We start from the raw sequence: 27,715 nt of genomic DNA, 5'->3' as shown, positions 1-27,715 counted from the left end.
ACTCAGAGATATACAAACACACCCTCACAGACATACACACTCACACTCTCAAACACACACTCTCTCGGAAATATAAACACACCCTCAAAGACCTACACACTCATACCCACTCTCACACTCACACAAAGACACACTCTGACACACACTCAGAGATATACAAACACACCCTTACAGACATACACACACACTCACACACTCATTCTCAAACACACACTCACTCTCTCAGACATATAAACACAGCCTCAAAGACCTACACACACACTTACACACACTCACAGATATACAGACACATTCACAGAGACATACATATACTCACACAGACACACGTTTCAATTCTCGGACTGTATAAAACAAGGAGTCTCCATCTCCTTTACAAATGAACGTTAGTAAATGGTTTCAGAGAAAGGTTGAAGAGGGCTGAAGGGTCAGAGTGACCGATTTCTTTTCATTCTTCTCAATTTTTTCTTTACATACAAATTAACATTACATCTCACGGGTTCTCTGAGGAGAGGTCAATACAGTTCCGACCCAAGATCCGTGGCCATATAATAGCACAGATTAACCCGACGGGAGATAAATTCAAACACACAGATAATAAAACGCACTTTCGGTTGATCTTTTACAACCTGTCCCCCCTGCCCTTCCACCGCCGTATCTCAGAGTCCCAGATTAGTTCGATCTTTCATTCACCTTCTTTACTTGTGGATATTTCGTCTGCTCTGAAATCCTGGCTCTAAACAGTTCCTGCAACAGTTCCGAGTACAGTGGGCAGGTCGCGGCAGCTGGCTGACTTTCTCCTAAACTAATCCTTTACAAACACTGACACAAAGTTTACCGAGAGATTAAACGAATTTAACCTCCGCTTGCAATCACTGTAATAATTCACTGTAAGAGACTAAGGGGCAAAGTCTGACCCTCTCTGTACCATTTATTGCTTGGAACAGGCCAAACCCGTCAGCAATTCCGACCGTATTCTTTTAAAACCATCTGTTGATTTAAAAAGTTCAAATATTGCAGCCCATGGTGGGGAGATGGTCTCTGCCTGCCCACGTGAAACAAGATGGGTAAACTGGGCACAACAATTGCCCTTAATTTGGCCAATTCGCAATCTAACTGAGAGAGGCTGAGGGCTAGCTGGTGTGGGAAATGGGAAAATGTCACATCGGCACAAGTGGGACACTTCTACTTGCGAAGAGACATTTTGATGGGACAGTTTAGAGGGAGCTTTACTCTGTACCTAATCCGTACTGTACTTGCCCTGTGAGTGTTTGATGGGACAGTGTAGAGGGAGCTTTACTCTGTACCTAACCGTGCTGTACCTGCCCTGGGATTGTTTGATGGACCAGTTTAGAGGGGGGTTAATCTGTATCTAACCCGTGCTGTACCTACCCTGGGAGTGTTTGATGGACCAGTTTAGAGGGGGGTTAATCTGTATCTAACCCATGCTGCACCTGCCTCCTGGGAGAGTTGGTAACTGACACTGGGTACGTGAAATAAAACGAATCCTCGCACTAACAGCTTCACCTGATTAACTATGACTGAAGGTGAGGGAGGTGAGGGCCGGTACAGGAGGGATGCCTGATGACCTGTCAATAAAACTAGAAGTGTGGGCTGAAGTGGTGAGGGGGTGGTCGATGCTCTGCATTTCAGCAGCGCCGGGTGTCCTGCTCCCGAAGGTGATCGAACACTTTCTGGGCTTCACGTGCGGTCTAACTGCCGACTGTGTGGAGCCAATTCCTTCTAACTTAATGTCCAGGTCGGGTCGAAAACCTCCATCTTTTATTGTTGTTGAGAGCGGACATCGCGGGCAGGGTTAAAACCCTCACTGGCATTCTCAGACTGCCGCTGAAACCTGTGTCTGGCCCGGGTATCCTGCGCCACAGGTCCGATCAGTGCTCACCCCTGGCACTACCTTAACTGGGGCACTGGTGCCGAACTTACACCCGTTGTATCAAGGCACCAATAAAGGAGATTAATTCCAGGCGAGAAATGTGCCAGGACCCTCAGACATCCCAATCGAAGACCTGCCAACTGGGCAGGCAACTCGAATACATTTTGGAGCCACTAGCCGTGTTGCCATTAATATTCTAAGATTAGTTTTGTGTGGGCGAATCTCGATTGGGAGTTATTTTAACAAAACAGCAAATTTAGGAAGAGGCGGGGATTTATTCCGTACATTTTATTCTGTTAGCACAGACCTCCTAAATTCCGCACTGTGATTCCCCCTCCCACCACAAAGAATGGCCAGAGAACCCTATTCATTCGAGCAAGTGATATGTGTGCTGAGATCTAGCCTGTCCCCAATGCAGACTCTCCTTAATTAGTTGAAAACGGGAGCCCCGCACTAAAGCATGGCGAGACTGTAATATGATGAACTCCCTTTGTTAAAGTGTCACCATAAATGTTCCTGATAAGCAAAAGCGAGAAGGATCAAAGGAAATAAGCTTCTCAATTTCCTGACTCGGTCTCGTACTTTTCCTCACCTAGTTTTTTTCCTTTAAACAACAGCCCCGACAATCCGTCCTGTTCCTTGCCAACGGGAGTTCAGAGGTCAGCCAAGCACTTGGAAATAATTGCGTATTAATATCCCCCTCAAAAGGCTTATTCTAGGCTTTCCCCCCAGATGTAAATGACAAATGTCTTTATAAATTCGCATTGAGATGACATCCAATTTTATTTTTCCTTGGTCACGATCCTACAGCCGAGTCTGAAACTTAATCTGCTGTGGAGTTTGTCTGAAAGTGTCCCTTTACAAAGCGGGGATGGGTTATCGGCTCCTATTAAATATTTCTCAAAACGCACCATAATCAACTTCCCCCTTCCTCCCCCACCCATCCCCAACAGCAGTGGCTGGCGGGCGTCTGGATTGTTTTCTAAGGCAGGTTTAGATGTTTTGCTTCTTTCCTTGTTTGTTATGACTGAATTGGCCCTGTGTTTTGGGTTGGGCGCATGTTAGTATCTGTGTGTTTGGACTCAGTTTCCTTTGATGTGGCTCTAAGACCAGAAGCTGCACAGTTGCAGCCTTATTAAGATTTGCAGGTTCCAAATCTTGTGTATATATTTAAAAAAAACATAAAATTCGATTCCATATTTCAACATTGATTTGCAAATCCAACCTGTTTCTTTAAGTTTAAATGTGAGACACTGTTTCCTATTGTATCCGCGCTGCAGCCCGTATTGGGACAACCTGTTGGCGTGTGCTGTATTAAAGTTGCTGTAATGATCACCCATATTAAACCAGCTCAATGTGACGCGAGATCCCTGCACAGCCTCCAATCCCCAGTATCAAGCTCAATCCCTCAGTCTTGTCCTATGGGTAGTTTGTACCTGGAATAGCAAATCGATATCTGCCCTGCAAAGCTCCCACAAAGTCAGGATGAATCTGATCTTTGATACAGAGTCACCTCACACACTCGCACCCCACGTCTGGGATGTCCCGTCGGTCCTGTCACCTTTCATCGAAAACTCGGTACTTCATACAATCCAGTGTTGTCTGAAACATCGAGTTGAATCGATTTACCAGGACCGCTGCACTTCCGGCTAAACTTTGGGATGCAATCGATAACGTGACTATGGATTGACGAAATAAATAAACCATTTAAAATTAGAAATCGCCAATAGCGGAAAGAAGCGCGGTATTATACAGAAGCTACATTTCCAACTTTGTTTCAGCGAACCTTTAAATAAACTCACATCACCTTTAACACCAGGGGATTCTGGGTAAGGCACAACGATTTAAAAAAATTGTTTAACTTAAATTCCGAAGTGTGACTCTCCCAATCTGCGATGGATGGCATTTCACAATCGAATTGAAATGCTGGGTCACTTTTTTATTATTATTGTTATTATTTAATAAATTTGAGAGCGGATTTAGGGTTTTGCTCCGTCCCAAAGACCTTTCAGCTTTAAGTTCTGGGTCCTATATGTTCTTTAAAATCCTTTCCATACAAATTGCAATGAAATATAGAAGGGGTAAGAGGGAAAGCCTTGATGGGAAAGGGGAGGTTAATCCTGGTTTAATGCAGTGATGCAGCTATAGGACCGAGCTCTGCTGATTGTGTTATCTCTGCCCAACATTTGTATCTCGCTCAATTCCTGCAGCCAAATAGCTGGGAGAAAGTGGAGATGTATGGACTGCTGATGCCTCGGGAAAATATGTTATTAATATCTAAATAACGTTGCCATATTTGAGCTAAATCTCTCTCTCTCACTCTTTCCTGGTGTTGGATGAATTCGTTTGAAGTGCAGTCCTATCGCTTTCTCTCATCCTCTTTCTTCGTTATGCCTCCTCACTTCTGACACATGAATCGTAGATAGTTTAACTCATGCAAAATATTAAAAAAATACTCAATTTCCTAACTCAGTCTGGTAAATTATTCTCTGTCCCTTTCTTTTTCTCCCTCAGCCTTTATTCCTTTCTCTACACTTTTCTATCCTTTTACACTCTCACTTGCAATTATTCTGATTTAAATCATATTATTGGTTTCGAGTTTCTTTGCTCTGATGTCTCTTGCTCTCTGCTTCCCATCATCCAAAAAGGTACAATTCTCTCTTTCGTTTCCCTAAGCCACGGTTCTTTCGCTTCTACTGTTTCCATCATTCCATCCCCTTCAAACCTTGCCCATTACCCCAAATCGTTCCCACATTCTCCTTTTTCCAGTTCGTTGAACTTGAATCGCTCTGTTTACTGTCTTAACTTGTTTTCTCTCTCGTCCACTCGCGTGTTTATTTATGTAAACCCCGACTAGTAAAGTATTCCGCGCTAGTATTTGCTTTAGTAATTGCTATCTCAGCGTTGTGCCTTATTTGTCTTCGCTTTCTCTGACAAGTGTCATTCGTGTGGCTACTATATCCTTTTCTTTAATTGAATATGCACATTACAATGAGTTGTAGGCCCGGATAGTTTGACATTCCGCTATCTGTTCCCTGGCCTCTATTATTTCAGCTGATTCCCCTCACAAACACAGAAATCCTCTCTGCTTTCTGTTTGATTAAATTCACAACTTCCAGGTGACCCTCCGGTCTTCAAGTGTCTATTATAGCCTCTCTCTCTCTCTCCTACACATGCAGGTTGCCGGTTAACTCTCTGTAGTTAGATTACTAAATAGACTCTCCTATCTCAGCAAGCTAAAAAAAACGCCTCCAGGTGTGAAATACCCACCCCCACCCCTCCTCCCCAAATACTTTAGTGGGTGTCTCCTTCATTTTATTCATATCCCTCCTTGTCAGCTCCCTGTATAGAGTATAACCTGGCTCGCACACGCGGTATCACTCTGCTTTGCCAAATGCAACTGGCTTGTCCAAATGTTTACATGATCGCAAAAGTCAACACCTCCCCACTCCATCACACACGACTGTACACCAAACACATTCACAAATCTCCTCACCAAAAACAATCGGCCTGCCTATGCTTCTAAACTTCATTCTCACTCAGAATCCCCAATCGCCAATCTCTAAAACTACCACACATTAATTACACTATCAGATTGCTCCATTGTTTATTCGTCCGATGCAAATTTCTTCCTTAATATTGCATTGATCTCTATTATTGGCCATTGTTCGTTACACAGTCTATTTACCCATCGTTTTTCTCCAACACTTGTCACCTAATTTAATTCCCCCGTGTCTGTTGATCTAGCTCCCATTTATAATAATGCACACACCACGTATTGTTGTAACATGTTGCAGATGCTCGCAATCGTCACCTACATTTCTACTTTCATTGCAAATCGTGTCGTGCATATTGCAATACTATCAGAGAAATTCCGTAGTATAAAAATCATCCACGGCAATTTTTTTCTCATCATTCCGCTCATTTGCCGTTTCCAGATTATGTCGAATCTGTACCCACTCGAGATATTTTTGGAGTCGACAATTCATTAATAAATCAACGGGAATTGTACTTTTGGGAGGAGTGTTGACGCAGTAATCCCCCCCCCCCCCCCCCGCCACCACACACCCCCTCGGTATTACCGGCCAGAAGCCCAGTGTCAGTAGATGAACTTTATTTCAAGCATCCATTCATTGTCACAGAATTTATTTGATTGCAACCATCTCCCTTTTAAATATACAGTTTTGTTTTTAACAAGTTCCCTCAACCACACAGTAAGCATTTTCAACAATTATTTCCAGCACTGGGTGATTGTTGTCAGCACGAGGTCGGAGGAGCATGTGACAAAATGTTAAATATATCCTAAAATAATATATAAATTTATAAAAAAATCTCGTACTATAAAAGGGAACTGAAATCTGGCAAATTTGTGCCTGGAGCTACGCAGAGCGAAGCGTTTAAAGATGAAAGTGCGAGAAATAAAAGGGCTCAATTTAATCTGCCTTAAAACCCTTCAACATAACGTTTGTGCTTAAAAGTCCCCACAGTGGCTGATTGGGGCTAAATACACTTCTAACCGTGGCTAGGAGCTATTACACTCCTCGGAAACACAGCCCCTCATTCACACGGCGCCGTTTTCATTACTTTCTATAATAAGCCTAAACATTATTAAATGTCAGAGAGCTGAGAGAGAAAGGAACAGTCCAGCAAAATCTTTGCTTAAAAAAGAGAGAAAGGGCATTAGAATCTCTGCCATGAGTTACCGCAGTAAAGACACAAATTAAGTTAAGATATGTTTGGTTTCCTGTCGTTCTGTGAAATATAAATAATTGCACAAATGAATTCGCTTAAGGAGACAGGCCCATATGTTGGCACTTTCTACTCAGCGTGTATTATAGGCAAGTATTGAAGAGTCAGCATAAAAAAGTTGTCACCAAAGTTCCTCTTTTAAAAGTTATCAGAAGCAGTCCCCCAGATGTTGCGATGGGATGTGTGGTTATTGATAGGTGGGTGTTAAGATTGTTTTGTGCGGTGTTAACACCCAGGGCTGTTGAACCACGCGTGTTATTGGGCGCCCGTGCGGTTTGATATTTTGAAGATTTCTAAAAACAAAATTCTGTTTAGGTCTAAAGATGACTATGAGCGAAGATATTCCACCTCACGAATGGTTTAAATTAGAGATCTATACCCTTAAAAAAAATCACAAAGGTCGTCAGCGGTTTAAACATCCGGTCGTCTTACTGGACTGAATTTAAAAAGTAAAAGGAAAGTTTTGTAGACTTTTTTTTAAACACTTCCACTAAAAATGTATTTATAAATATAAACACGATCATGTCACCCGGGTGTCTTAAAGAAAAAAATCAGTCTTTTCGCTGTCGCCCAGCGAGGGCTCCAGCTCCTCTTTAAAGGCAGCACGCGGGGCTCTCTTTTTTAAATGTTTTAGCATTTTAAAACATATATTTTAAATGTTAAGAATCAAAGCTTTCGGCGAGTGCCACAAGGTAGTTATATATAACTCAGCATAAATTTCATCTTCTCTAAAACTCACTACCTGAAACTTGAGGGTAAGTTTAAGATAATGAAAAGTTTTTGAAAGTTGGAATTTGTTAAATCGGCGACAAATTTTTTTTAAACTGTGAAAGATTTGCAAATTAAACTACATTCACCCAGACCAATAACTAAAACATAAACAAACAGTCAGTAAACATTTTTTTTTACAGTTTATCTCGGCTGGAATGAGATTTATCAAACCAAATCTCTTTCATGCAATGAGTGTCCATAATCAATTAAAACCTCAGTATAATCGCTTACAAAATTATACCGTTCAGAATTTTTCAGACTTTGTTCTACTGAGATTGAATTTATATATATATGGATAGTTTTAAACGGATGGAAGGCCTGCATTGCGGAGTGCGCAAGCAAACAGCATTTAAAAAGCTCAGGGCAAGAACTGCACGAGAGTGACACACTAAATAAAATCCGAGAACGGATTAAATAAAACTTGACAAAATAATTAAAGACTTCATTATATCAGGACGGTTTAAGAAAAACCGAAGAGAAGTGTTTCCTCGTTTCCTTCTTATGTGACTCCCTCTGCGATATAGTAGAGGTTTATTTTTTAAATTTGATTTAAATGTTTAAACATTTAGCGTTGAATTGTTGGATTCAGAAGCGGACGGGGGCAAACTGCACGGAATCTGCCTCCCAAATGAATATTGACTGTTTCTAAATGTTTTTTTAAAATCGTTTTGTACCTTCAACCAGTTATTCTTTCCCAATAATATTACAAAACTCTTAACAGCGGGGAGGGTTTGCATTATTCATGTGATTCCCCTTCTCCATTATTTGCTCCCTCGCTCTTTTGTTCTGATATTTTTTTCCCCTCTCGCAGGTTTTTTGAATGAGAATGTCGGCCTCTGTCCGCCTTAGCACAGGCTGCTGTCTTTCTCTTTCTCTCTCTCTCTCTCTCCTCGCCTCTGTTCGCTTTTGTATTTCAGCTTTTAAAACATTTTCAATGGACTCGATGGTCTTTGTGCTCAAGTTCATCTCCAAGTCTGGAAATGAGTCCGTCTTCGAGAAACCCCTTTGTCAAACCCAGTAGAAATGTTTGAACATCTCGTTTGACAGTTTTTTGTCCTCTTTTTTTTAACAAGAAAAAAAAGAGTAAGTGTTTATTTGAATATTCCCGAGTGGCCCCCGAGGAATTAAAAGAACAAGCGAGCTTTTTTTTCAAAGTTTGGAGCACGAATAATCTCGAGTTGGTACACAAGTCAGCGGCCAAGCTTCACCCCGTCAGCACTTAAAGGATAAACCGATTGATTCAACTTAAAGGGACTTTGCTTGTAACACGTCAGATAATATAAGGGGAAGGAGCGGAGTCAGAAGCATGTGTGAGGGAAGCCATTTACTCTAACAGAGACTATCTTAAATTTAACCAAACATGCATGAAACCAAAGGCAAATATTCCAACTTAATTTGCATAAAAATCATATCACACCATTTATTTCTGATTTCCCCAAGAAACAACAGCATTACTAAATAAATACAAGTTAATAACTTTTCTGATCTATATTTTCGGGCCATATCCTTTCGCATTGATCCCCTGAACTCTCCAATTTATTTCCTAACGAAGTGATGGTGTTTGTATTTTATCCCCCCCCCCCCCACCCCCCCACCGTACCCTTGTCTGTCCCTTGATCATCAGAACAGAGTAAATGTCCCATCTCTTCGCCTTTCATCAGCCGGCCGCACCGATCTCCCTTCCTAATTGTTATTGATTGGCAAAGCGGGCAACTGTCAAGCGCGGTTTCAAGGGACCGTTTAAGAAACGCGGAGAACGATCTGTCCACAACACAAATTAATTTAAGCACCGACAATACTTTCCATCAGGCTCTGGGGTGAATAATTGATGGCTGCAGCCTGCCAAAGGGGACGCCAGCAGTTTTCAACTTCCTGCACCAAAGCGTTTTACACTCGGGGCCGTCTCATGGGATGGAAGTTTCCTAGTTTGGACAGAATATTCACCCGAATCTACAGAAACACTTTAGGGCCCAGCCACAGACTTGTGAATATAACAAAATAACTCACTATTTCTGCGAGGGAAGGACAGAGCGGGCTGAACACTCATGTTCTTTCTCTTTACTGCATACTTTATATGTACATATCCAACCATTGTATCGACAATATTTATGTGTGTGTGTGCATATGTGTATATTCTATGGAATATATAAGATAACAAACACAGATCTGTGTGTGTATTTCTATCTACATTCAGAATCCATTTCTGATTCCATCATGAACAGGCCGCGAACCCAAAACCGAGCGCCGATACTGAGCGCAGGAATGCAGGCGGGTGCAGGCCACTGCACTTTTATAAAGCATTCTGAATAACCCCGCTCCCCCTATTAAAAAATGAAGATTTAAGATGCAAAATTCATTTTTCATTTTCAAAATAAAAAAGTTCCCAATTTTGGTAAAACAAAAAAAAAGTGGTGAAATCCAGACTTAAGCAGGAAATTTCTCCTCCCCCCCCCCCCCACCCAACCCCCACCTTCCCGGTTCCCACCCACCCTAGAAATCGGCGGAACGTAAAGAGCAACTCAACTAAACCCCAGTGGGAAAAAAAACAGGCGTCAATGTTACCTTTCTCCCCGAGGATTCCATCAATACTATGTTTAGTCTTTCTGCCCCCTTCTTCCTCTTTCTTCTCCATTTCTTCGTCATCATCTCTCTTTCCAAACTTGGCTCTTAACACCCGACTGATGGAACTCACTTTCAAAAGAAAAAAATAAATAAAAGAATTATAAAAAAAATTTAGGAAACTTTGAAAATCGACAGTCTGGAAGGTTTTGTTTAAGTGCCGATTCTCTACATCGTAAGCTTTAAACAAATCCATCCAACCTAAGCCAATTCTTCACATGTCTCCTGGCCATTTAAGGCAATAATTTAATAATTTCGGATTAAAAAGTTCTCTTTAAAAAGTTCTTATGTAATTTGATAACATTAAATATAAGCCGTGGTCGTTTTTCTTAAAATTAGCTGTTGACAAATTCGATCCTGCTCACTAATAATGACCTTTCCTGATGGTCGTTACTGAGAGTTTATGTAACCAGAAAGGTAATTCTGAAAAGTTTGTGCCAGTTAATGGTAAAACTCCGGGTGTCTGAGGGGACTGGGGAGTGTTGGGACTGTCCCAGAACTGTAGCTCCCCCTCCCCATTCCCAACCCCCTAAACCTGTCAATTTCGAGTCAATTTCATTGATTGGAATAGCAACCGATTGCCGGCGCTTCGGTCCCAGGGGTGGTAGGAAGATCGGTGAAACCGACCGCTGTGGCCCAACCGGAAGAAAGAAAAATGATCACGAAGAAATGCTGCAAAAAAAAACACGAAAATAGTCAACAGAAAAAAAACAGAATAGTTTCCGCCTGCCCTCGGTACCGAATTCTAGCATAGGGCCCGTGGGGGGCTCAATGACACCAACCTGCAACTTCAAACAGTTTAGCTGAAACTGAGCGTTTAAATCTACCGGCATCGAGCTGCAATAGAAGGTGATTAAATTGTCAGGGATAGTTTTACAGATAAATCAAATTGTGTGTGTACTTTTTTTTTGCATGGGTGTCAATTTTGATGAAGTTTAAGTGAGAACTGTAGCAAGCCCAAGGAGACACAGAGGCTTTAACAACTGCAGTTTGTGTCGCGGCTGGGTTCTGCTATCCCTTTCTGTCTCTCTCTAACGTGGCTGAGATCAGTAATGGAAATTATGTGTTTCCCTCTGACAGGTGCTCTCTGTGCATGCTCAGGGCGCAGGCTGTTGAAGCGAGAAATCCCCCTCACCTGAAGGAACAGTGCTCCTGTCACAAATCCCGTCTTTCAGTAGTTTGTCCCTGATCTCCCAACTAAACATCCCCGGGTTTTCTCGCTTGTATTCCTCGATCTTTTTCTCCACATCAGGCGTTGCTACCTGCTTTAGAGGGGAACAGACACAGAAACAGACAGGCACCGACACAGACAGACAAGCGCAAACAGGCACAGGGAAACACAGGCATACAGACAGACACAGAAAGACAAAAATAAACTTTTAATTTAATTGATGTGAAATCAAAAAGTAATTAAAACAGAACATTTCAATCCATTGGTTGCAAATCACTGAAATTACTTTAAACATTCACGTTTGTTGGAATTCTAATATTTATTGTTGTGAATTGCTATATGTTTTCTCTAATTGTGATAAGGACAGTATATGAGGCGATTCCCAACTGCACATTTTCCTTCCTCTTAAATACGAGTTTCTTTAAATTATATATACAGCTTTTTATTGATTGTGATGGTTTCGGTCTGTGATGATGCTGATTTATGTCCTACTGTGAATTCAGGTTTTAAAACTCAGTATCGAATTCCAGTCCAGTTCGCTCAGCTCTCAACGTTGTTACTGTCCAGGTTTATTTTGAAAGGACTCTCTCTGTGTCTGTGTGGCTGTGAGGAATAGTGATTCTGTTCTTTTGCCTGTGTCTCAAACACTAGCTAGCCGGGACACCCGCTGGTTTAAGTTAATAGTTTTGCTCCGTGTTACCAATTTGGCGGAATATCCGCTGCTTCGAAAAAAAAAGCCACAACAAGCATTTTAAGGAAAGTTTTTTTTCCGGTGGTGTTTTATACTAAGTTTGCTTCGAGAAATAAATAAAATTGACCGGCGAGCGAGGGATGCAGGCAATGACTTAAGGATCTCTACTGGAGTGCGTGCTCGCGTTGGCCGTTGTGGGTTTAGGCCTTTTGGGAGGGTTATTTTTGTGCTGTGGTTTTTAAAAAATAGATGCAAATTATTTTTATTATTGTTCATACTTTTTCTACTTGCAGCCTTCACCAGACATCTCCAACACACGTTTAGCATTGGGGCTAGGAGGTGTGAGTGTGTGGGAGGTAATATAAAGTGTAACTTAGGAAGCCCAATTGGACTAGTGCCGATGGAGGAGAATGCTGTGAAGATTTCGATGATTATTCTCAGCGTCTCTCTCTCTCTCTGAATTGCACATTCCCCTCTCCTCCAAATATATCCTGTATTTTATTTCTTGCTCCTCTCTGTCATCATTCCGACCTGTCAATGGGTCACCTCGGCCCCGCCATTTCCTCCACTCACCCTGGGCTTGCTGCCTCCGATGGCCCCAGGCCGGATAGAGCCAGTCTCTTGATAGCGGCACAAGATTTTGGAAACGCAGCCGTGGGAGACTCGCAACTGCCTGGAGATGACACAGGGTCGGATGCCGTGATGAGCCATTTCCACGATTTTGTGTCGAATATGGTTCGGTAAGGGTCTGCCGTTTATAAACACTCCGCCCAGCTGGTTAACTCTCCCCTGACCCAGAGGCGTGGACACTGTTTAGAGAGAGAGAGAGAGAGAAAGAGAAAGAGAGAAAAAGAGATAGAGTAAAACATGTCACCAGTGGCACTAGCACCCAGCGAGCACACGGTATCTGTCAAAAACTGTGTCAGCTTTAAAACTACCCAACAGTGATGTGCAGCTGAACCCACAAAACATCGCCTTTATTTTCACTTTAATTAGGAGATCTTATTTCCCCTGAAGACTCCTGGAATCTATATCAGCCCCTAAGATGGTGATAATTGTCGAACAGATGAATGCAGCTTTTCAAACAGGTGTGTGTTACTGGCTTGGCTCCAGACTCAGTTACAAGAAGTTAAGGAACTGCCCATCTCCTGTGATTGTTTAAGAAGTGTAATATTCATTTAATATTAGTTTGTAATGTAACTTTTCCCGATTAAATATTAGGGAAAAAATGCTGAGTTAAACTTCAGTTGAGGCGGTCACAAACTCCGGTGGAGATGAACACAGTTTGAGCCAAATATCCTAGAAATTTAATCAGGCTAATGTAATTAAACCTCTAACTTTTTAAACAGGCCTGAGGATATCCGGCCATGCAAGGTTTACAAACCTTTCTATAGAATTGAAAATAATTCTAATTTAATGCATTCGCTCAATACAAATCGGGGCGACCTCTCTTCATAGAAATGTTTTATTTTCCAGTTAAAGGCCGAACTCCGCTAACGAAATCGGCTTTAATAAATTCGTTTTCCAAGAAAGGTTTGCTTGCTAAATGAAGTGTGTTAGTTGTATTTAATGGATAAAAGGCGAGACGGAATAAAAATACATACAAGCCGATCGGAAGCTCGCATCGCCGCTCCACCAAGCAGATTAGGGCTCTTTATTTCTTAATCTGAATCAGGCATTGCTAATTTAAAGTAATGATGACCAACACATGCGGTTAGCTGGGACACGACTCATTCCTCCCAAACATCTTCAAGTGGCCCATTTCAGCACTCAATAGACACTGGAAATTGTAGCACTTTCCTCACTCATTATTCCCAGTCATGTTGTGCAAATATTGGTGTAATCCCCCTTATCCCTCTCCTGACTATTTCTTCACTTCAATGTGCTGAATGATGCACTTCACTAAATCCACCGGGCTTGTGTGTTTTACGGCATGCGTGGCTTGTGGGGTTTTGCGAATTTCTCCTTAATCACGAAATGCACGAGTCGAGAGCAGCAACTAAATAAATCCTATCCCAAACCCTACAGCAACATCACTCTGTGCAGGGCTGCACGTGCTCGGAAATCTTATAACACAAATAAAATTAGCAATAAATGCCCAGTGCCACTTAATTCAAGATACATTAACGCCTTATGTTAAAACAGGTGCATCAGAACTGAGCAGACTCCAGGGAAAATAAACTAACTTTCCCCCCAACACGGTTAAGGAAATATTATATTTATGTAAACTCTACTTATATTTAAAATACGAATCTATGTTTATTTTCCTTCCATCTAGACTTGTTTGTACTTTTATATGTTAATTTATTTCATTAAATTGAGACACACGGTGATCAGGCCAGACATACCTTCTAAAGGGAATCCAGTCCTGCTGTAGTTCTGGCCTGCACTCGGGCGCATCATCCGCGGTACTGTCCCGGTTAGAGACGTCATTCTCGAATCGGTATCGAGACGAATGGTATCGGGGGGGCAAAAGGAGAGATTTACAAAAAAAAGTAATGAGCGAATCACAAAGTCCTGCAGACAGGGTGAATGGAGTAGCTCTCGCCCCTGGTGATCTGATGCTTGTCAGTCTGTATCCGCCGCAGCTGCCTTCGCCGGCCAGGCTGGACTCGCTCTGTGGTCTTTCTGAAAAAAAGTTTCTTAGGAAAATGGGATTGAGGAGTTAGAAGACTGAAGGGAGAGTTGGGGGCGCAGAAGTAAAGGGAATCCTTTACTGGTCTGATGTAGCAATCCCCGCCCCAACAAGACTTTCCTTGTTTGCTGTTAATTCCCCCCCCCCCACCCCCCCCCCACCCAGCCCTGATTTTTTTTAATGCTCTTTTGTGGAGGGTTTCTACACTGCTAAAAGTCTCCAGGAAGCTGGGAGATGTTGAGGCGCCCAAGTTCGGCGCAGTGTGGAGGAGGAGAGGAGTTTAAACTGTGATAGGCTCGGGCTGATTCTTTTATTCATGAGGAGGGTGCGAATACACTGACAAGTGAATGCGCCAATGACGGTGGGAGACTCCGGGCCCGATCACACTCTGTACATTCACTCTTTCGCTGCCTCGTTTTGAACCAAACAGATGTTTTATTAAAACAAATCTAAAAAATAAAAATATAAACCAGCCACGAGTAAAAATAATCAGTGATAAAAGCTATTTGAACAAATAGAGACATCTCTCCCCGCCTTCTCATCAATGGGAACCATAGGCAGAGCCGGCATTATTAACTAAACTTCAGCCGGAAAGATGGGATATTTCAAACTCACTCCAATACACGTTGTTTAACAACCTCTCGCACCCAACTGGACAAACATCGAGCTAAAAAGCAAAACGCCTTGTCTCCACAGCCGCGGTCTGACTTACTGTCTCTGAACACCGTTGTCTGATCGTGTATACAAATAGTGGTATTAATGACAGATTGTGATCCCTATTTAAGAAATGTCATTTAACATTAACTCGCTTTAATGCTGTAGATCCAGCGACTGAAATTGAGCGAGTGTCAGTATCCCTCAGGTTGCGAGGAGGTTATACAGGACTATAACCCGTGGAACTACATTAAAAGATGTAATGTAAAAGTGTATGTGTTGATGACAACAATAAGGGATTGTGTTTTATGCCAGGATCTGTTAGATTCGCCTCTCCTTCTATCTCCCTTATACATATCCCACACCTTCGGAACGGTCTTGTCTTGGGTTATATAATTTTATTCTTATAGCAACTTTTTTCGAATATTTCAAAATTCATTTGACCAGGCAGAGATTTCCCTCTGAGCATTTCCGTATTTTTAATTCCTGTTGGTATCAATTCGTTAACATTACTTAATCCACACCAGGGAAACATAAAAAACGAAATATTTTTTCGTTCTGTTTAAATAGGCCGTTTATTCTGAGAGCTGGAATGAGGGGTCGGGATGTGCTGTGTCTTTTTCCCATCACATAGAGCGCAGATGTGTTTGGAAACGGTGGTTGTTTTTAAGGCATGAATCTTTTTGATGGATTTGAAAAAGAACCCCCTTGTCTGAGAAAGCTGTGCCGGAATCTCCTTCCCAAAACCACATCAAGTACAGACCGGCATCACCTGCGCCGAACACCCCCTCCACCACTACCACACATACACATACACACACACACATACACACACACACACACATACACCAACACACACACATACACACATATATACACACACATACCCACACACCCATACACACACGCACATATATACACACACACCCACACACCCATACACACACACATACACACACACATACACACACACACACCCATACAGACCCATAAACACACCCACACACCCATACACACACACACACACACACCCACACACATACACACACACACATACCCATACACCCACACACCCATACACACACCACCATACACACACACCCATACACACACATACACACACACACACACATACATCCCCATACACACCCACCCACACGCACACATACACCCATACACACCCACCCACACACACACACACATACCCATACACACACACCCACACTCCTATACACACACGCCCCCATACACCCCCCCACACACACACACACCCATACACCCCGATACACACCACCCACACACACACTTACACCTACACACCCATGCACACACACCCATACAAACACACACACGCACGTACCAATACACACACACCCATACACACACGCGCACACTCGTACACACACAGGCACACACATCCACACGCACACACACCCAAACATACACACAAACACATAAACTCACACACACACCCAAATGCACACTCACACACACATACCCACACTCACACACAGACCCCCCCCCAACACACATACATACATACGCGCATCCAGACACACACACACATACACAAACCCATGCACAGAAATACACAAACATACACCCCTCACACACAGATACATACACGCACCCAGATCGACACTCACACACACACATACACACATTCATAAACACCCAAATACACACCCACACACACATACCCACACCCACACGCAGAACCCCCCCCAACACACACATACATACACGCATCCAGATACACACACACTCATTCACACACACACACACACACACAGAGAAATATACACACGTACACCTCCCACACACACATATATACACGCACCCAGATATACACACACACACTCACAGATATACACCCACAGACACACAGACACATCCATACACACAGACACACAAAATACACACCCACACACACAGACAGATACACATACATACACACACATACACACACAAATACACACACTTATATACACACACTAACACACACGCACCAATGCACACACCCCACATACACACCCACACACACAAACACACAGATACATTCACCCATAAACACACACACACAAAATAGAACCTTGTTATGAGAATCACCAAAAATGACTCACAAAAGTTTCTGATTCAATTTCCCCTCAGTGGCTGATCTCCCGAGCATGTTAATTGTTCTAATGTAATACAACACTGATCATTGGTGCCAGGAACCAATCGATGATTCCTTTATTAAATGTGTTCTGTTATGGCTATTTTACAAAATGTCACTGATGTTAATTATAATAATAAGAATTTTAAAAAGTTGCGCTTTGCTTCACACACCCTCCCTTAATCTTCATTTAATTCGTATTCAGCTCGGCTAATAATTCGCCTGCCAAGTAATAACAGCGCGTGTATTCCACAAATAACACTCTAAATGAAAATTGGGAACAAAAGGGTGTCTCGCTGTGTGTCAGCCAGATACCCAGGCCGGAGGTGAGACCCGTACAGTCCCTGAAATCCACACAATAATTAATTGCAATTCACTTCTCTTTTTATTAAAAATGTTACAAATATTTGGACCATCCGTTACGTTCGAACTGCATTAAAACAATCTCCACGCAGAAGTTGAATCATGAATTGATCCGGCTCCATGACAACTCATCTGAGTGCGATATTCACTCCGAGATGACCGCCAGTTCTCTGGTAGTCTGTTTAGAGTTCCTGCTTAGAGCGGTGTTCTTATAAACCGTTCAGTAATTGAAATACCGTTTCTGATATTCTTAGCCTCTAACTCTTCCCACCCTAACCTTCATCCCGACTCGAATCCTAGCATAATTCAACCCCAGCCCCAAACCTAACCCTAAAACCCGACTCTAACCCAATTGCAGCCCAATACTGACCCCAATCTCTATTCTAACCCTAACCATATTCCTAACACAGTTTTCCGTGCCTGCTAGCCCAACTCAAATCCTACATCTCGGCCTCAGTCCTAAACCAAATAATTGCTCAGAGTCCTGCCGGTTACAATTGAACGAATTGCTATAAAGAGCAACGTTTGAAACCATTTGCCTAATCCCGGGAGAGCGGCGAGCGTCACGGGACACGGCTTGTACCGAACGGTCAGACTCTTCTTCCTGCAGCTGCCTCTCGGGTTCCAGCTCCCTGCTCCTCCCGAATCGTAGTCCGATTTCCTTTTTAGCCTCGTCTCAACGTTCATTGAGAGAAAGAGGCAGTCAGCTGAAAAAGACGGATGGGCGGGTAGATGAAAAAGTGGAATATCAATCCCCCATTATCAAATGATATTACTCTCCAGTGTCCAGTTATCTCTTTCAAAAATATCCAGTTCTGCGAATCCTTAATATCAAGTTATGCCAGTCCCTAATGAACAGTTACATCCGTGTCACTATCCACTTAAGACGCTCTCCAATATTCAGATACATTAGTCCCCAATATCCAGTTATTTCAATCCCCAATATCCAGTTAGATCAACCCCCAATATCCCGTTATATCAGTCCCCAATATCAAGTTATTTCAGTTCCCAATAACCAGTTATACCAATCTCCAGTATTCAGTTATTTTGGACCCCAATATCCCGCTAATTCAGTCCCCAATATCCAGTTATATTTCTCCACTATATTCAGTCGTGGCAGTGCCCAATATACATATATAAAAGTTTCTAACATCCAGTTATAACAGGTCATTAAATTGAATTATATTAGCCCCTAATATTCAGTTATATCAGTCTCCAATATTGCTGTATCAGTCCTGAATATCCAGTTATATCAGTTCCCAAAATCCACTTATTAGTTCCCAATATGCAATTATATCAGTCCCAACTATCCAGATATGTGAGCCCCCAAATCAAGTTATAACAGACCATACTATTCAGTATATTAGTCATCAATAACCAGTCATATCAACTACCAATAATGAGATATATTCATTCCTAATATCTAGTTACCAGCCCCAATATCTAGTTAATAATTCCAATATTGACATATTTGTTCCTAAAGTGCAGTTTCATCAACACCTGTTATATCTATCCCAATAGTCAGTAATTATCTGTCTTCAATATCCAGTTGAATCACTTCCTAATATTTACTTATATTTGGTTTTCAAAATCCAATTATACCAGTTCCCAATGTTCAGGTATATTAACCTCCAATAACTTGTTCAGTTATATCAGCCCCCAATATCCAGTTATATTAGTCCCCAGTATCCAGTTATATCAGCTCCAATATCCAGTTATATCAGCCCCAGTATCCAGTTATCAGTCCCCAATATCCAGATATATCAGTCCCCAATATCCAGTTACACCAGCTCCAATATCCAGTTATATCAACCCCAATACCCAGTTATATCCATCCCCAATATCCTGTTATATCAACCCCAATATCCAGTCCATCAATCTCCAATATCCAGTTATATCAGCCCTAGTATCCAGTTATATTAGCCCCAATATCTAATTATATCAGCCCCAATATCCAGTTAAACCGGCCCCAATATTCAGTTATATTAGCCACAATATCCAGTTATATCAGTCCCCAATATCCATTTATATCAGTCCCCAATATCCATTTATATCAGCCCCAATATCCAGTTATATCAGCCCCAGTATTCAGTTATCAGTCCCCAATATCCAGTTAAATCAAATTCCAGTAATATCAACGTCAATACCCAGTTATATCAGCCCCAATATCCAGTTATATCAGGCCCCAATATCCAGATATAACAGTCCCCAATATCTAGATATATTAGCCCCCAAAAGCCAGTAATATCAGTCCCCAATATCCAGTTATATTAGTTCACAATATCCAGATATATCAATCCTCAATATACAGTTCCCAATATCCAGTTCTACCGTCACCAATATCCAGTTATATCAGTTCTCAATATCCAGTTATAATAGTTGCCAATATCTAGTTATAGCAGTCCCCAATATCCAGCTATATCAATCACCAATATCCAGATATATCAGTCCCCGATATCCAGTTATGTTAATTCCAATATCCAGTTATATTAGCCCCAATATCTAGTTATATCAGTCCCCAATATCCAGTTACAGCAACTCCAATATCCAATTATATCAGCCCCAATACCCACTTATATCAATCCCCAATATCCAATTATATCAGCCTCAATATCCAGTCCATCAAACTCCAATATCCAGTTAAATCAGCCCCAATATTCAGTTATATTAGCCACAAAATCCAGTCGTATCAGTCCCTAATATCCAGTTAGACCAACTCCAATATCCAGTTATATCTGCCTCAACATCCAGTTATATAATTTCACAATATTCAGTTATATCAGTCCCCAATATCCAGTTATATCAGTCCCCAATATCCAGATATACGAGTCCCCAATATCCAGTTACACCAACTCCAAATTCCAGTTATATCAACCCCAATACCCAATTATATCAGTCCCAACATCCAGTTATATCATTTCACAATATCCAGCTATATCAGCCCCAATATCCAGTTATATCAGTCCCCAATATCCACATATATCAATCCCCAATATACAGTTATATCAGTCCCCAATATCCAGTTCTACCATCCCCAATATCCAGTTATATCAGTCCTCAATATCCATTTATATCAGTCCCCAATATCCTGCGATATCAGACCCTACTATGCAGTAATATCAGTCCCCAATATCCAGCTATATCAGTCCCCAATATCCAGATATATCAGTCCCCAATATCCAGATATATCAGTCCCCGATATCCAGTTATATTAACTCCAATATCCAGTTATATCAGTCCACATATCCAGTTATGTTAGTCCCCAATATCGAGTTATATCAACTCTAATATCCAGTTATCCTATATCAAGTCCATGACACTCCAATATCTAGATAAATCAGCCCCAATATCCAATTATTTCAGTCCCCAATATCCAGTTATATTAGCCCCCAATATCCAGTTATATCAACTCCAATATTCAGTTATATCAGTCCCCAATATCCAATTATATCAATCCCCAATACTCAATTATATACTTCCCCAATATCCAGTTATATCAGTCCCTAATATTCAGTTACATCAGTCCCGAATATCTCATTATATCAGTGCCCAATATCCAGTTATATCAGTTCTCAATATCCAGCTATATCAGTCCCCAATATCATAGAATCATAGAAATTTACAGCACGGAAGGAGGCCATTTCAGTCCATCATGTCCGCGTTGGCCGACGAAGAGCTAGCCAACCTAATCCCACTTTCCAACTATATTAGTCCCCAATATCCAATTTTAATAATCGCCACTATCGAGAAATATCAGTCTCCAATATCCAGTTAATTCAGCCCCAATAACCAGTTATACCAGTCCCCAATATCCAGTTATATTAGTGCCCAATATCCAGTTATAGCAGTCCCAATATCCAGTTATATCAGCCCCCAGTATCTAGATGTATTAGTCCTCAATATCCAGATATATCACTCCCCAATATCCAATTATATCATCCCCAATATCCAGTTATATCAGTCCCCAATATCCAGTTATATCGGTCCCCAATATCCAGTTATATCTATCCCCAATATCCAGTTATATCAGTCCCCAATATCCAGTTATATCAACTCCAATATTCAGTTATATCAGTCCCCAATATCCAATTATATCAATCCCCAATACTCAATTATATACTTCCCCAATATCCAGTTATATCAGTCCCTAATATTCAGTTACATCAGTCCCGAATATCTCATTATATCAGTGCCCAATATCCAGTTATATCAGTTCTCAATATCCAGCTATATCAGTCCCCAATATCATAGAATCATAGAAATTTACAGCACGGAAGGAGGCCATTTCAGTCCATCATGTCCGCGTTGGCCGACGAAGAGCTAGCCAACCTAATCCCACTTTCCAACTATATTAGTCCCCAATATCCAATTTTAATAATCGCCACTATCCAGAAATATCAGTCTCCAATATCCAGTTAATTCAGCCCCAATAACCAGTTATACCAGTCCCCAATATCCAGTTATATTAGTGCCCAATATCCAGTTGTATCAGACTCAATATCCAGTTATATCTGCCCCAGTATCCAGTTATCAGTCCCCAATATCCAGATATACCAGTCCCCAATATCCAGTCACACCAACACCAATGTCCAGTTATATCAGCCCCATCATTATCATCATAGGCAGTCCCTCGGAATCGAGGAAGACTTGTTTCCACTCATGAAGTGAGTTGTTTAGTGGCTGAACAGTCCAATACGAGAGCCACAGACTCTGTCACAAGAGGGACAGATAGTCATTGAGGGAAGGGGTCAGTGGGACTGGTTTGCCGCATGCTCTTTCCGCTGCCTGCGCTTGATTTCTGCATGCTCTCGGTGTTGAGACTCGAAGTGCTCAACGCCCTCCCGGATGCACTTTCTCCACTTAGAGCAATCTTTGGCCAGGGACTCCCAGGTGTCAGTGGCGATGTTGCACTTTTTCAGGAAGGCTTTGAGGATGTCCTTGTAATGTTTCCTCTGCCCACCTTTGGCTCGTTTGCCATGAAGGAGTTCCACATAGAGCACTTGCTTTTGGAGTGTTGTGTCTGGCATGCGAACTATGTGGCCTACCCAGCGAAGCCGATCGAGTGTGGTCAGTGCTTCAATGCTGGGGATGTTAGCCTGGATGAGGACACTGATGTTGGTGTGCCTGTCCTCTCAGGGGATTTATAGGATCTTGCGGAGACATCATTGGTGATATATCTCCAGCGACTTGACATATTTCTGTACATCATCCATGCTTCTGAACCATACAGGAGGGCAGGTATTACTACAGTCCTGTAGACCAGGAGCTTGGTGGCAGATTTGAGGGCAGTCCATCAAACTCCGATATCCAGTTATATCCGTCCCCAATATCCTGTTACATCAGCCCCAATATTCAGTTATGTTAACCCCAATATCCAGTTATATCAGCCCCAATATTCAGTTATATTAACCCCAATATCCAGTTATATCAGTCCCCAATATCCAGATATATTAGTCCCCAATATCCAGATATATCAGTCCCCAATATCCAGTTATACCATCCCCAATATCCAGTTATATTAGCCCCAATATCCAGTTATATCAACTCCAATATTCAGTTATATCAGTCCCCAATATCCAATTATATAAATCCCCAATACTCAATTATATACTTCCCCAATATCCAGTTATATCAGTCCCTAATATTCAGTTACATCAATCCCGAAATATCCCATTATATCAGTGCCCAATATCCAGTTATATCAGTTCTCAATATCCAGCTATATCAGTCCCCAATATCATAGAATCATAGAAATTTACAGCACGGAAGGAGGCCATTTCAGTCCATCATGTCCGCGTTGGCCGACGAAGAGCTAGCCAACCTAATCCCACTTTCCAACTATATTAGTCCCCAATATCCAATTTTAATAATCGCCAATATCCAGAAATATCAGTCCCCAATATCCAGTTAATTCAGCCCCAATAACCAGTTATACCAGTCCCCAATATCCAGTTATATTAGTGCCCAATATCCAGTTGTATCAGACTCAATATCCAGTTATATCTGCCCCAGTATCCAGTTATCAGTCCCCAATATCCAGATATACCAGTCCCCAATATCCAGTCACACCAACACCAATGTCCAGTTATATCAGCCCCATCATTATCATCATAGGCAGTCCCTCGGAATCGAGGAAGACTTGTTTCCACTCATGAAGTGAGTTGTTTAGTGGCTGAACAGTCCAATACGAGAGCCACAGACTCCGTCACAAGAGGAACAGATAGTCGTTGAGGGAAGGGGTCAGTGGGACTGGTTTGCCGCATGCTCTTTCCGCTGCCTGCGCTTGATTTCTGCATGCTCTCGGTGTTGAGACTCGAAATGCTCAACGCCCTCCCGGATGCACTTTCTCCACTTAGGGCGATCTTTGGCCAGGGACTCCCAGGTGTCAGTGGCGATGTTGCACTTTTTCAGGGAGGCTTTGAGGGTGTCCTTGTAATGTTTCCTCTGCCCACCTTTGGCTCGTTTGCCATGAAGGAGTTCCACATAGAGCACTTGCTTTTGGAGTGTTGTGTCTGGCATGCGAACTATGTGGCCTACCCAGCGAAGCTGATCGAGTGTGGTCAGTGCTTCAATGCTGGGGATGTTAGCCTGGATGAGGACACTGATGTTGGTGTGCCTGTCCTCTAAGGGGATTTATAGGATCTTGCGGAGACATCATTGGTGATATATCTCCAGCGACTTGACATATTTCTGTACATCATCCATGCTTCTGAACCATACAGGAGGGCAGGTATTACTACAGTCCTGTAGACCAGGAGCTTGGTGGCAGATTTGAGGGCAGTCCATCAAACTCCGATATCCAGTTATATCCGTCCCCAATATCCTGTTACATCAGCCCCAATATTCAGTTATGTTAACCCCAATATCCAGTTATATCAGTCCCCAATATCCAGATATATTAGTCCCCAATGTCCAGATATATCAGTCCCCAATATCCAGTTATACCATCCCTAATATCCAGTTATAATAGTCACCAATATCCAGTCATATCGGTCCCCAATATCCAGTTATATATGTCCCCAATATCCAGTTATAATAGTCGCCAATATCCAGATATATCAGTCCCCAATATCCAGTTATACCATCCCCAATATCCAGTTATATCAGTCCCCAATATCCAGTTATAGCAACCCCAATATCCAGTTGTATCAGCACCAATATACAATTATATCAGTCCCCAATATCAAATTATATCAACTCCAATATCCTGTTCTATCAGTCTCTAATATCCAGTTAGATGAGCCCCACTATTCAGTTATATCAGTCCCCATTATCCAATTATATCAATCCCCAATATCCAGTTATATCAGTCCCCAATATCCAGTTTAATTAGCCCCAATATTCAGTTATATCAGTCCCCAATATCCAATTATATCAATCGCCAATACTCAAATATATCCTTCCCCAATATCCAGTTATATCAGTCCCTAATATCCAGTTATATTATTCCCCAATATCCCATTATATCAGCCTGTTGTTGATCGATAATAATAGACCCAGGTTCGGGATCTGGATGAATGTTAAATAAGAGACAAGACAAATGAAGTAAAGATAAAACACCGTTTACTGAGAGAAATGAAACATAATACAACACCAATATCCAGTTAAATCAGCCCAATATCCAGTTATATCAGCCCTAATATCAAGTTACACCAACTGAAATATCCACTTCAATCAGCCCCAATATCCAGTTATATCAGACCCCAATATACAGTTATATCAGTTCCCAATATGCAGATATATCAGTCCCCAATATCCAGTTATATGAGCCCCAATATCCAAGTATATCTGTCGCCAATATCCAGGTACACCAACTCCAATATCCTGTTATATCAGCCCCAATACCCAGTTATATCAGTCAGCAATATACAGTTATATCAGCCCCAATATCCAGCCTATCAAACACCAATATCCAGTTAAATCAGCCCAATATCCAGTTATATCAGCCCTAATATCAAGTTACACCAACTGAACATCCAGTTCAATCAGCCCCAATATCCAGTTATATCAGACCCCAATATACAGTTATATCGGTTCCCAATATGCAGATATATCAGTCCCCAATATCCAGTTATATGAGCCCCAAATATCCAGTTATACTAGTCGCCAATATCCAGTTATATCAGTCCCCAATATCCAGTGATATCAGTCCCCAATATCCAGTTATACCACCCCCAATATCCAGTTATATCAGCCCCAATATCCAGTTAGATGCATATCAATTGTAGTTATATTTATATCCTTTATTCAGTATATCTGTCCCAATATCCAGTTACATCACTGCTCATTATCCATTCATATTATCCAAATAACAAGTTATCATTTGTCTTTAATATTGTACTAAATTACTTTATAATATGCACTTGCAACAATTGTCCAAATTACAGATATATTAGTTTCAATAACCAGTCTATCAAACCACAATATCCAATTATATTAACTCTAATATCCAGTTATATCCGTCCCCAATCTCCAGTTATGACAGTCCCCAATATTTAGTTATAATAGTCACCAATAATCAGTTACAGAAGTCTCCAATATCCAGTTATATCAATCCCCAATATCCACATATATCAGTCCACAATATCCACTTATATTAGTCCCGAATATCCAGTTATAATAGTCACCAATATCCCATTATATCAGTCCCCAATATCCAGTGATATCAGTCCCCAATATCCAGTTATACCACCCCCAATATCCAGTTATAATAGTCCCCAATATCCAGTTATATCATCCCCAATATCCAGTTATATCAGCCCCAATATCCAGTTAGATGCATATCAATTGTAGTTATATTTATATCCTTTATTCAGTATATCTGTCCCAATATCCAGTTACATCATTGTTCATTATCCAGTCATATTATCCAAATAACAAGTTATCATCTGTCTTTAATATTGTACTAAATTACTTTATAATATGCACTTGCAACAATTGTCCAAATTACAGATATATTAGTTTCAATAACCAGTCTATCAAACCACAATATCCAATTATATTAACTCTAATATCCAATTATATCCGTCCCCAATCTCCAGTTATGACAGTCCCCAATATTTAGTTATAATAGTCACCAATAATCAGTTACAGCAGTCTGCAATATCCAGTTATATCAGTCCCCAATATCCACATATATCAGTCCCCAATATCCAGATGTATTAGTCCCCAATATCCAAATATATCTCCCCAATATCCAGTTATACCATCCCCAATATCCAGTTATATTAGTCCCCAATATCCAGATATATCAGTCCCCAGTATCCAGTTATATCAGTACCCAATATTCAGTTATAGCAACTCCAATATCCTGTTCTATCAGTCTCCAATATCCAATTATATGAAACCCAATACTCAGTTATACATGTCCCCAATATCCAGTCATATCGGTCCCCAATATCGAGTTATATCAGTCCCCAATATCCAGTTATATCAGTCCCCAATATCCAGCTATATCAGTCCCCAATATCCAGTTACATTAGTTCCCAATATCCTGTTATATCAGCCCCAATATCCAGTCCATCAAACTCCAATATGAGTTATATCAGTCCCAATATCCAGTTATATGAGCCCCAATATCCAAGTATATCTGTCGCCAATATCCAGGTACACCAACTCCAATATCCTGTTATATCAGCCCCAATACCCAGTTATATCATCAGCAATATACAGTTATATCAGCCCCAATATGCAGATATGTCAGTCCCCAATATCCAGTTATATGAGCCCCAAATATCCAGTTATACTAGTCGCCAATATCCAGTTATATCAGTCCCCAATATCCAGTGATATCAGTCCCCAATATCCAGTTATACCACCCCCAATATCCAGTTATAATAGTCCCCAATATCCAGTTATACCATCCCCAATATCCAGTTATATTAGTCCCCAATATCCAGATATATCAGTCCCCAATATCCAGTTATATCAGTCCCCAATATTCAGTTATAGCAAATCCAATATCCTGTTCTATCAGTCTCCAATATCCAATTATATGAAACCCAATGCTCAGTTAT

General features: G+C 41.4%; 1 protein-coding gene across 3 annotated transcripts in view; it reads right to left on the bottom strand.

The window, feature by feature from the left end:
- The window catches only part of LOC139228906 (paired box protein Pax-7), a 155,877-nt gene extending 141,223 nt beyond the window's left edge, over window positions 1-14,654 (bottom strand). For 2 of the 3 annotated variants that reach the window (XM_070860406.1, XM_070860407.1), the window contains exons 1-4: window positions 14,241-14,654; window positions 12,466-12,701; window positions 11,166-11,295; window positions 9,974-10,102 (exon numbers count right to left, since the gene is read on the bottom strand). In XM_070860406.1, coding sequence (XP_070716507.1) covers window positions 9,974-10,102; window positions 11,166-11,295; window positions 12,466-12,701; window positions 14,241-14,325 — 580 coding nt within the window. In that variant the 5' untranslated portion in view covers window positions 14,326-14,654. The remainder of the gene's footprint in view (window positions 1-9,973; window positions 10,103-11,165; window positions 11,296-12,465; window positions 12,702-14,240) is intronic. The other variant, XM_070860408.1, reaches the window with a different exon arrangement.
- Between the last annotated feature and the right edge of the window lie 13,061 nt (window positions 14,655-27,715).

Source organism: Pristiophorus japonicus, chromosome 18 (assembly GCF_044704955.1).
Source record: "Pristiophorus japonicus isolate sPriJap1 chromosome 18, sPriJap1.hap1, whole genome shotgun sequence".
NCBI classification, from domain to species: domain Eukaryota; kingdom Metazoa; phylum Chordata; class Chondrichthyes; family Pristiophoridae; genus Pristiophorus; species Pristiophorus japonicus.
Note: the sequence above shows the minus strand (reverse complement) of the source record. Positions and strands in the feature narration are given on the sequence as shown.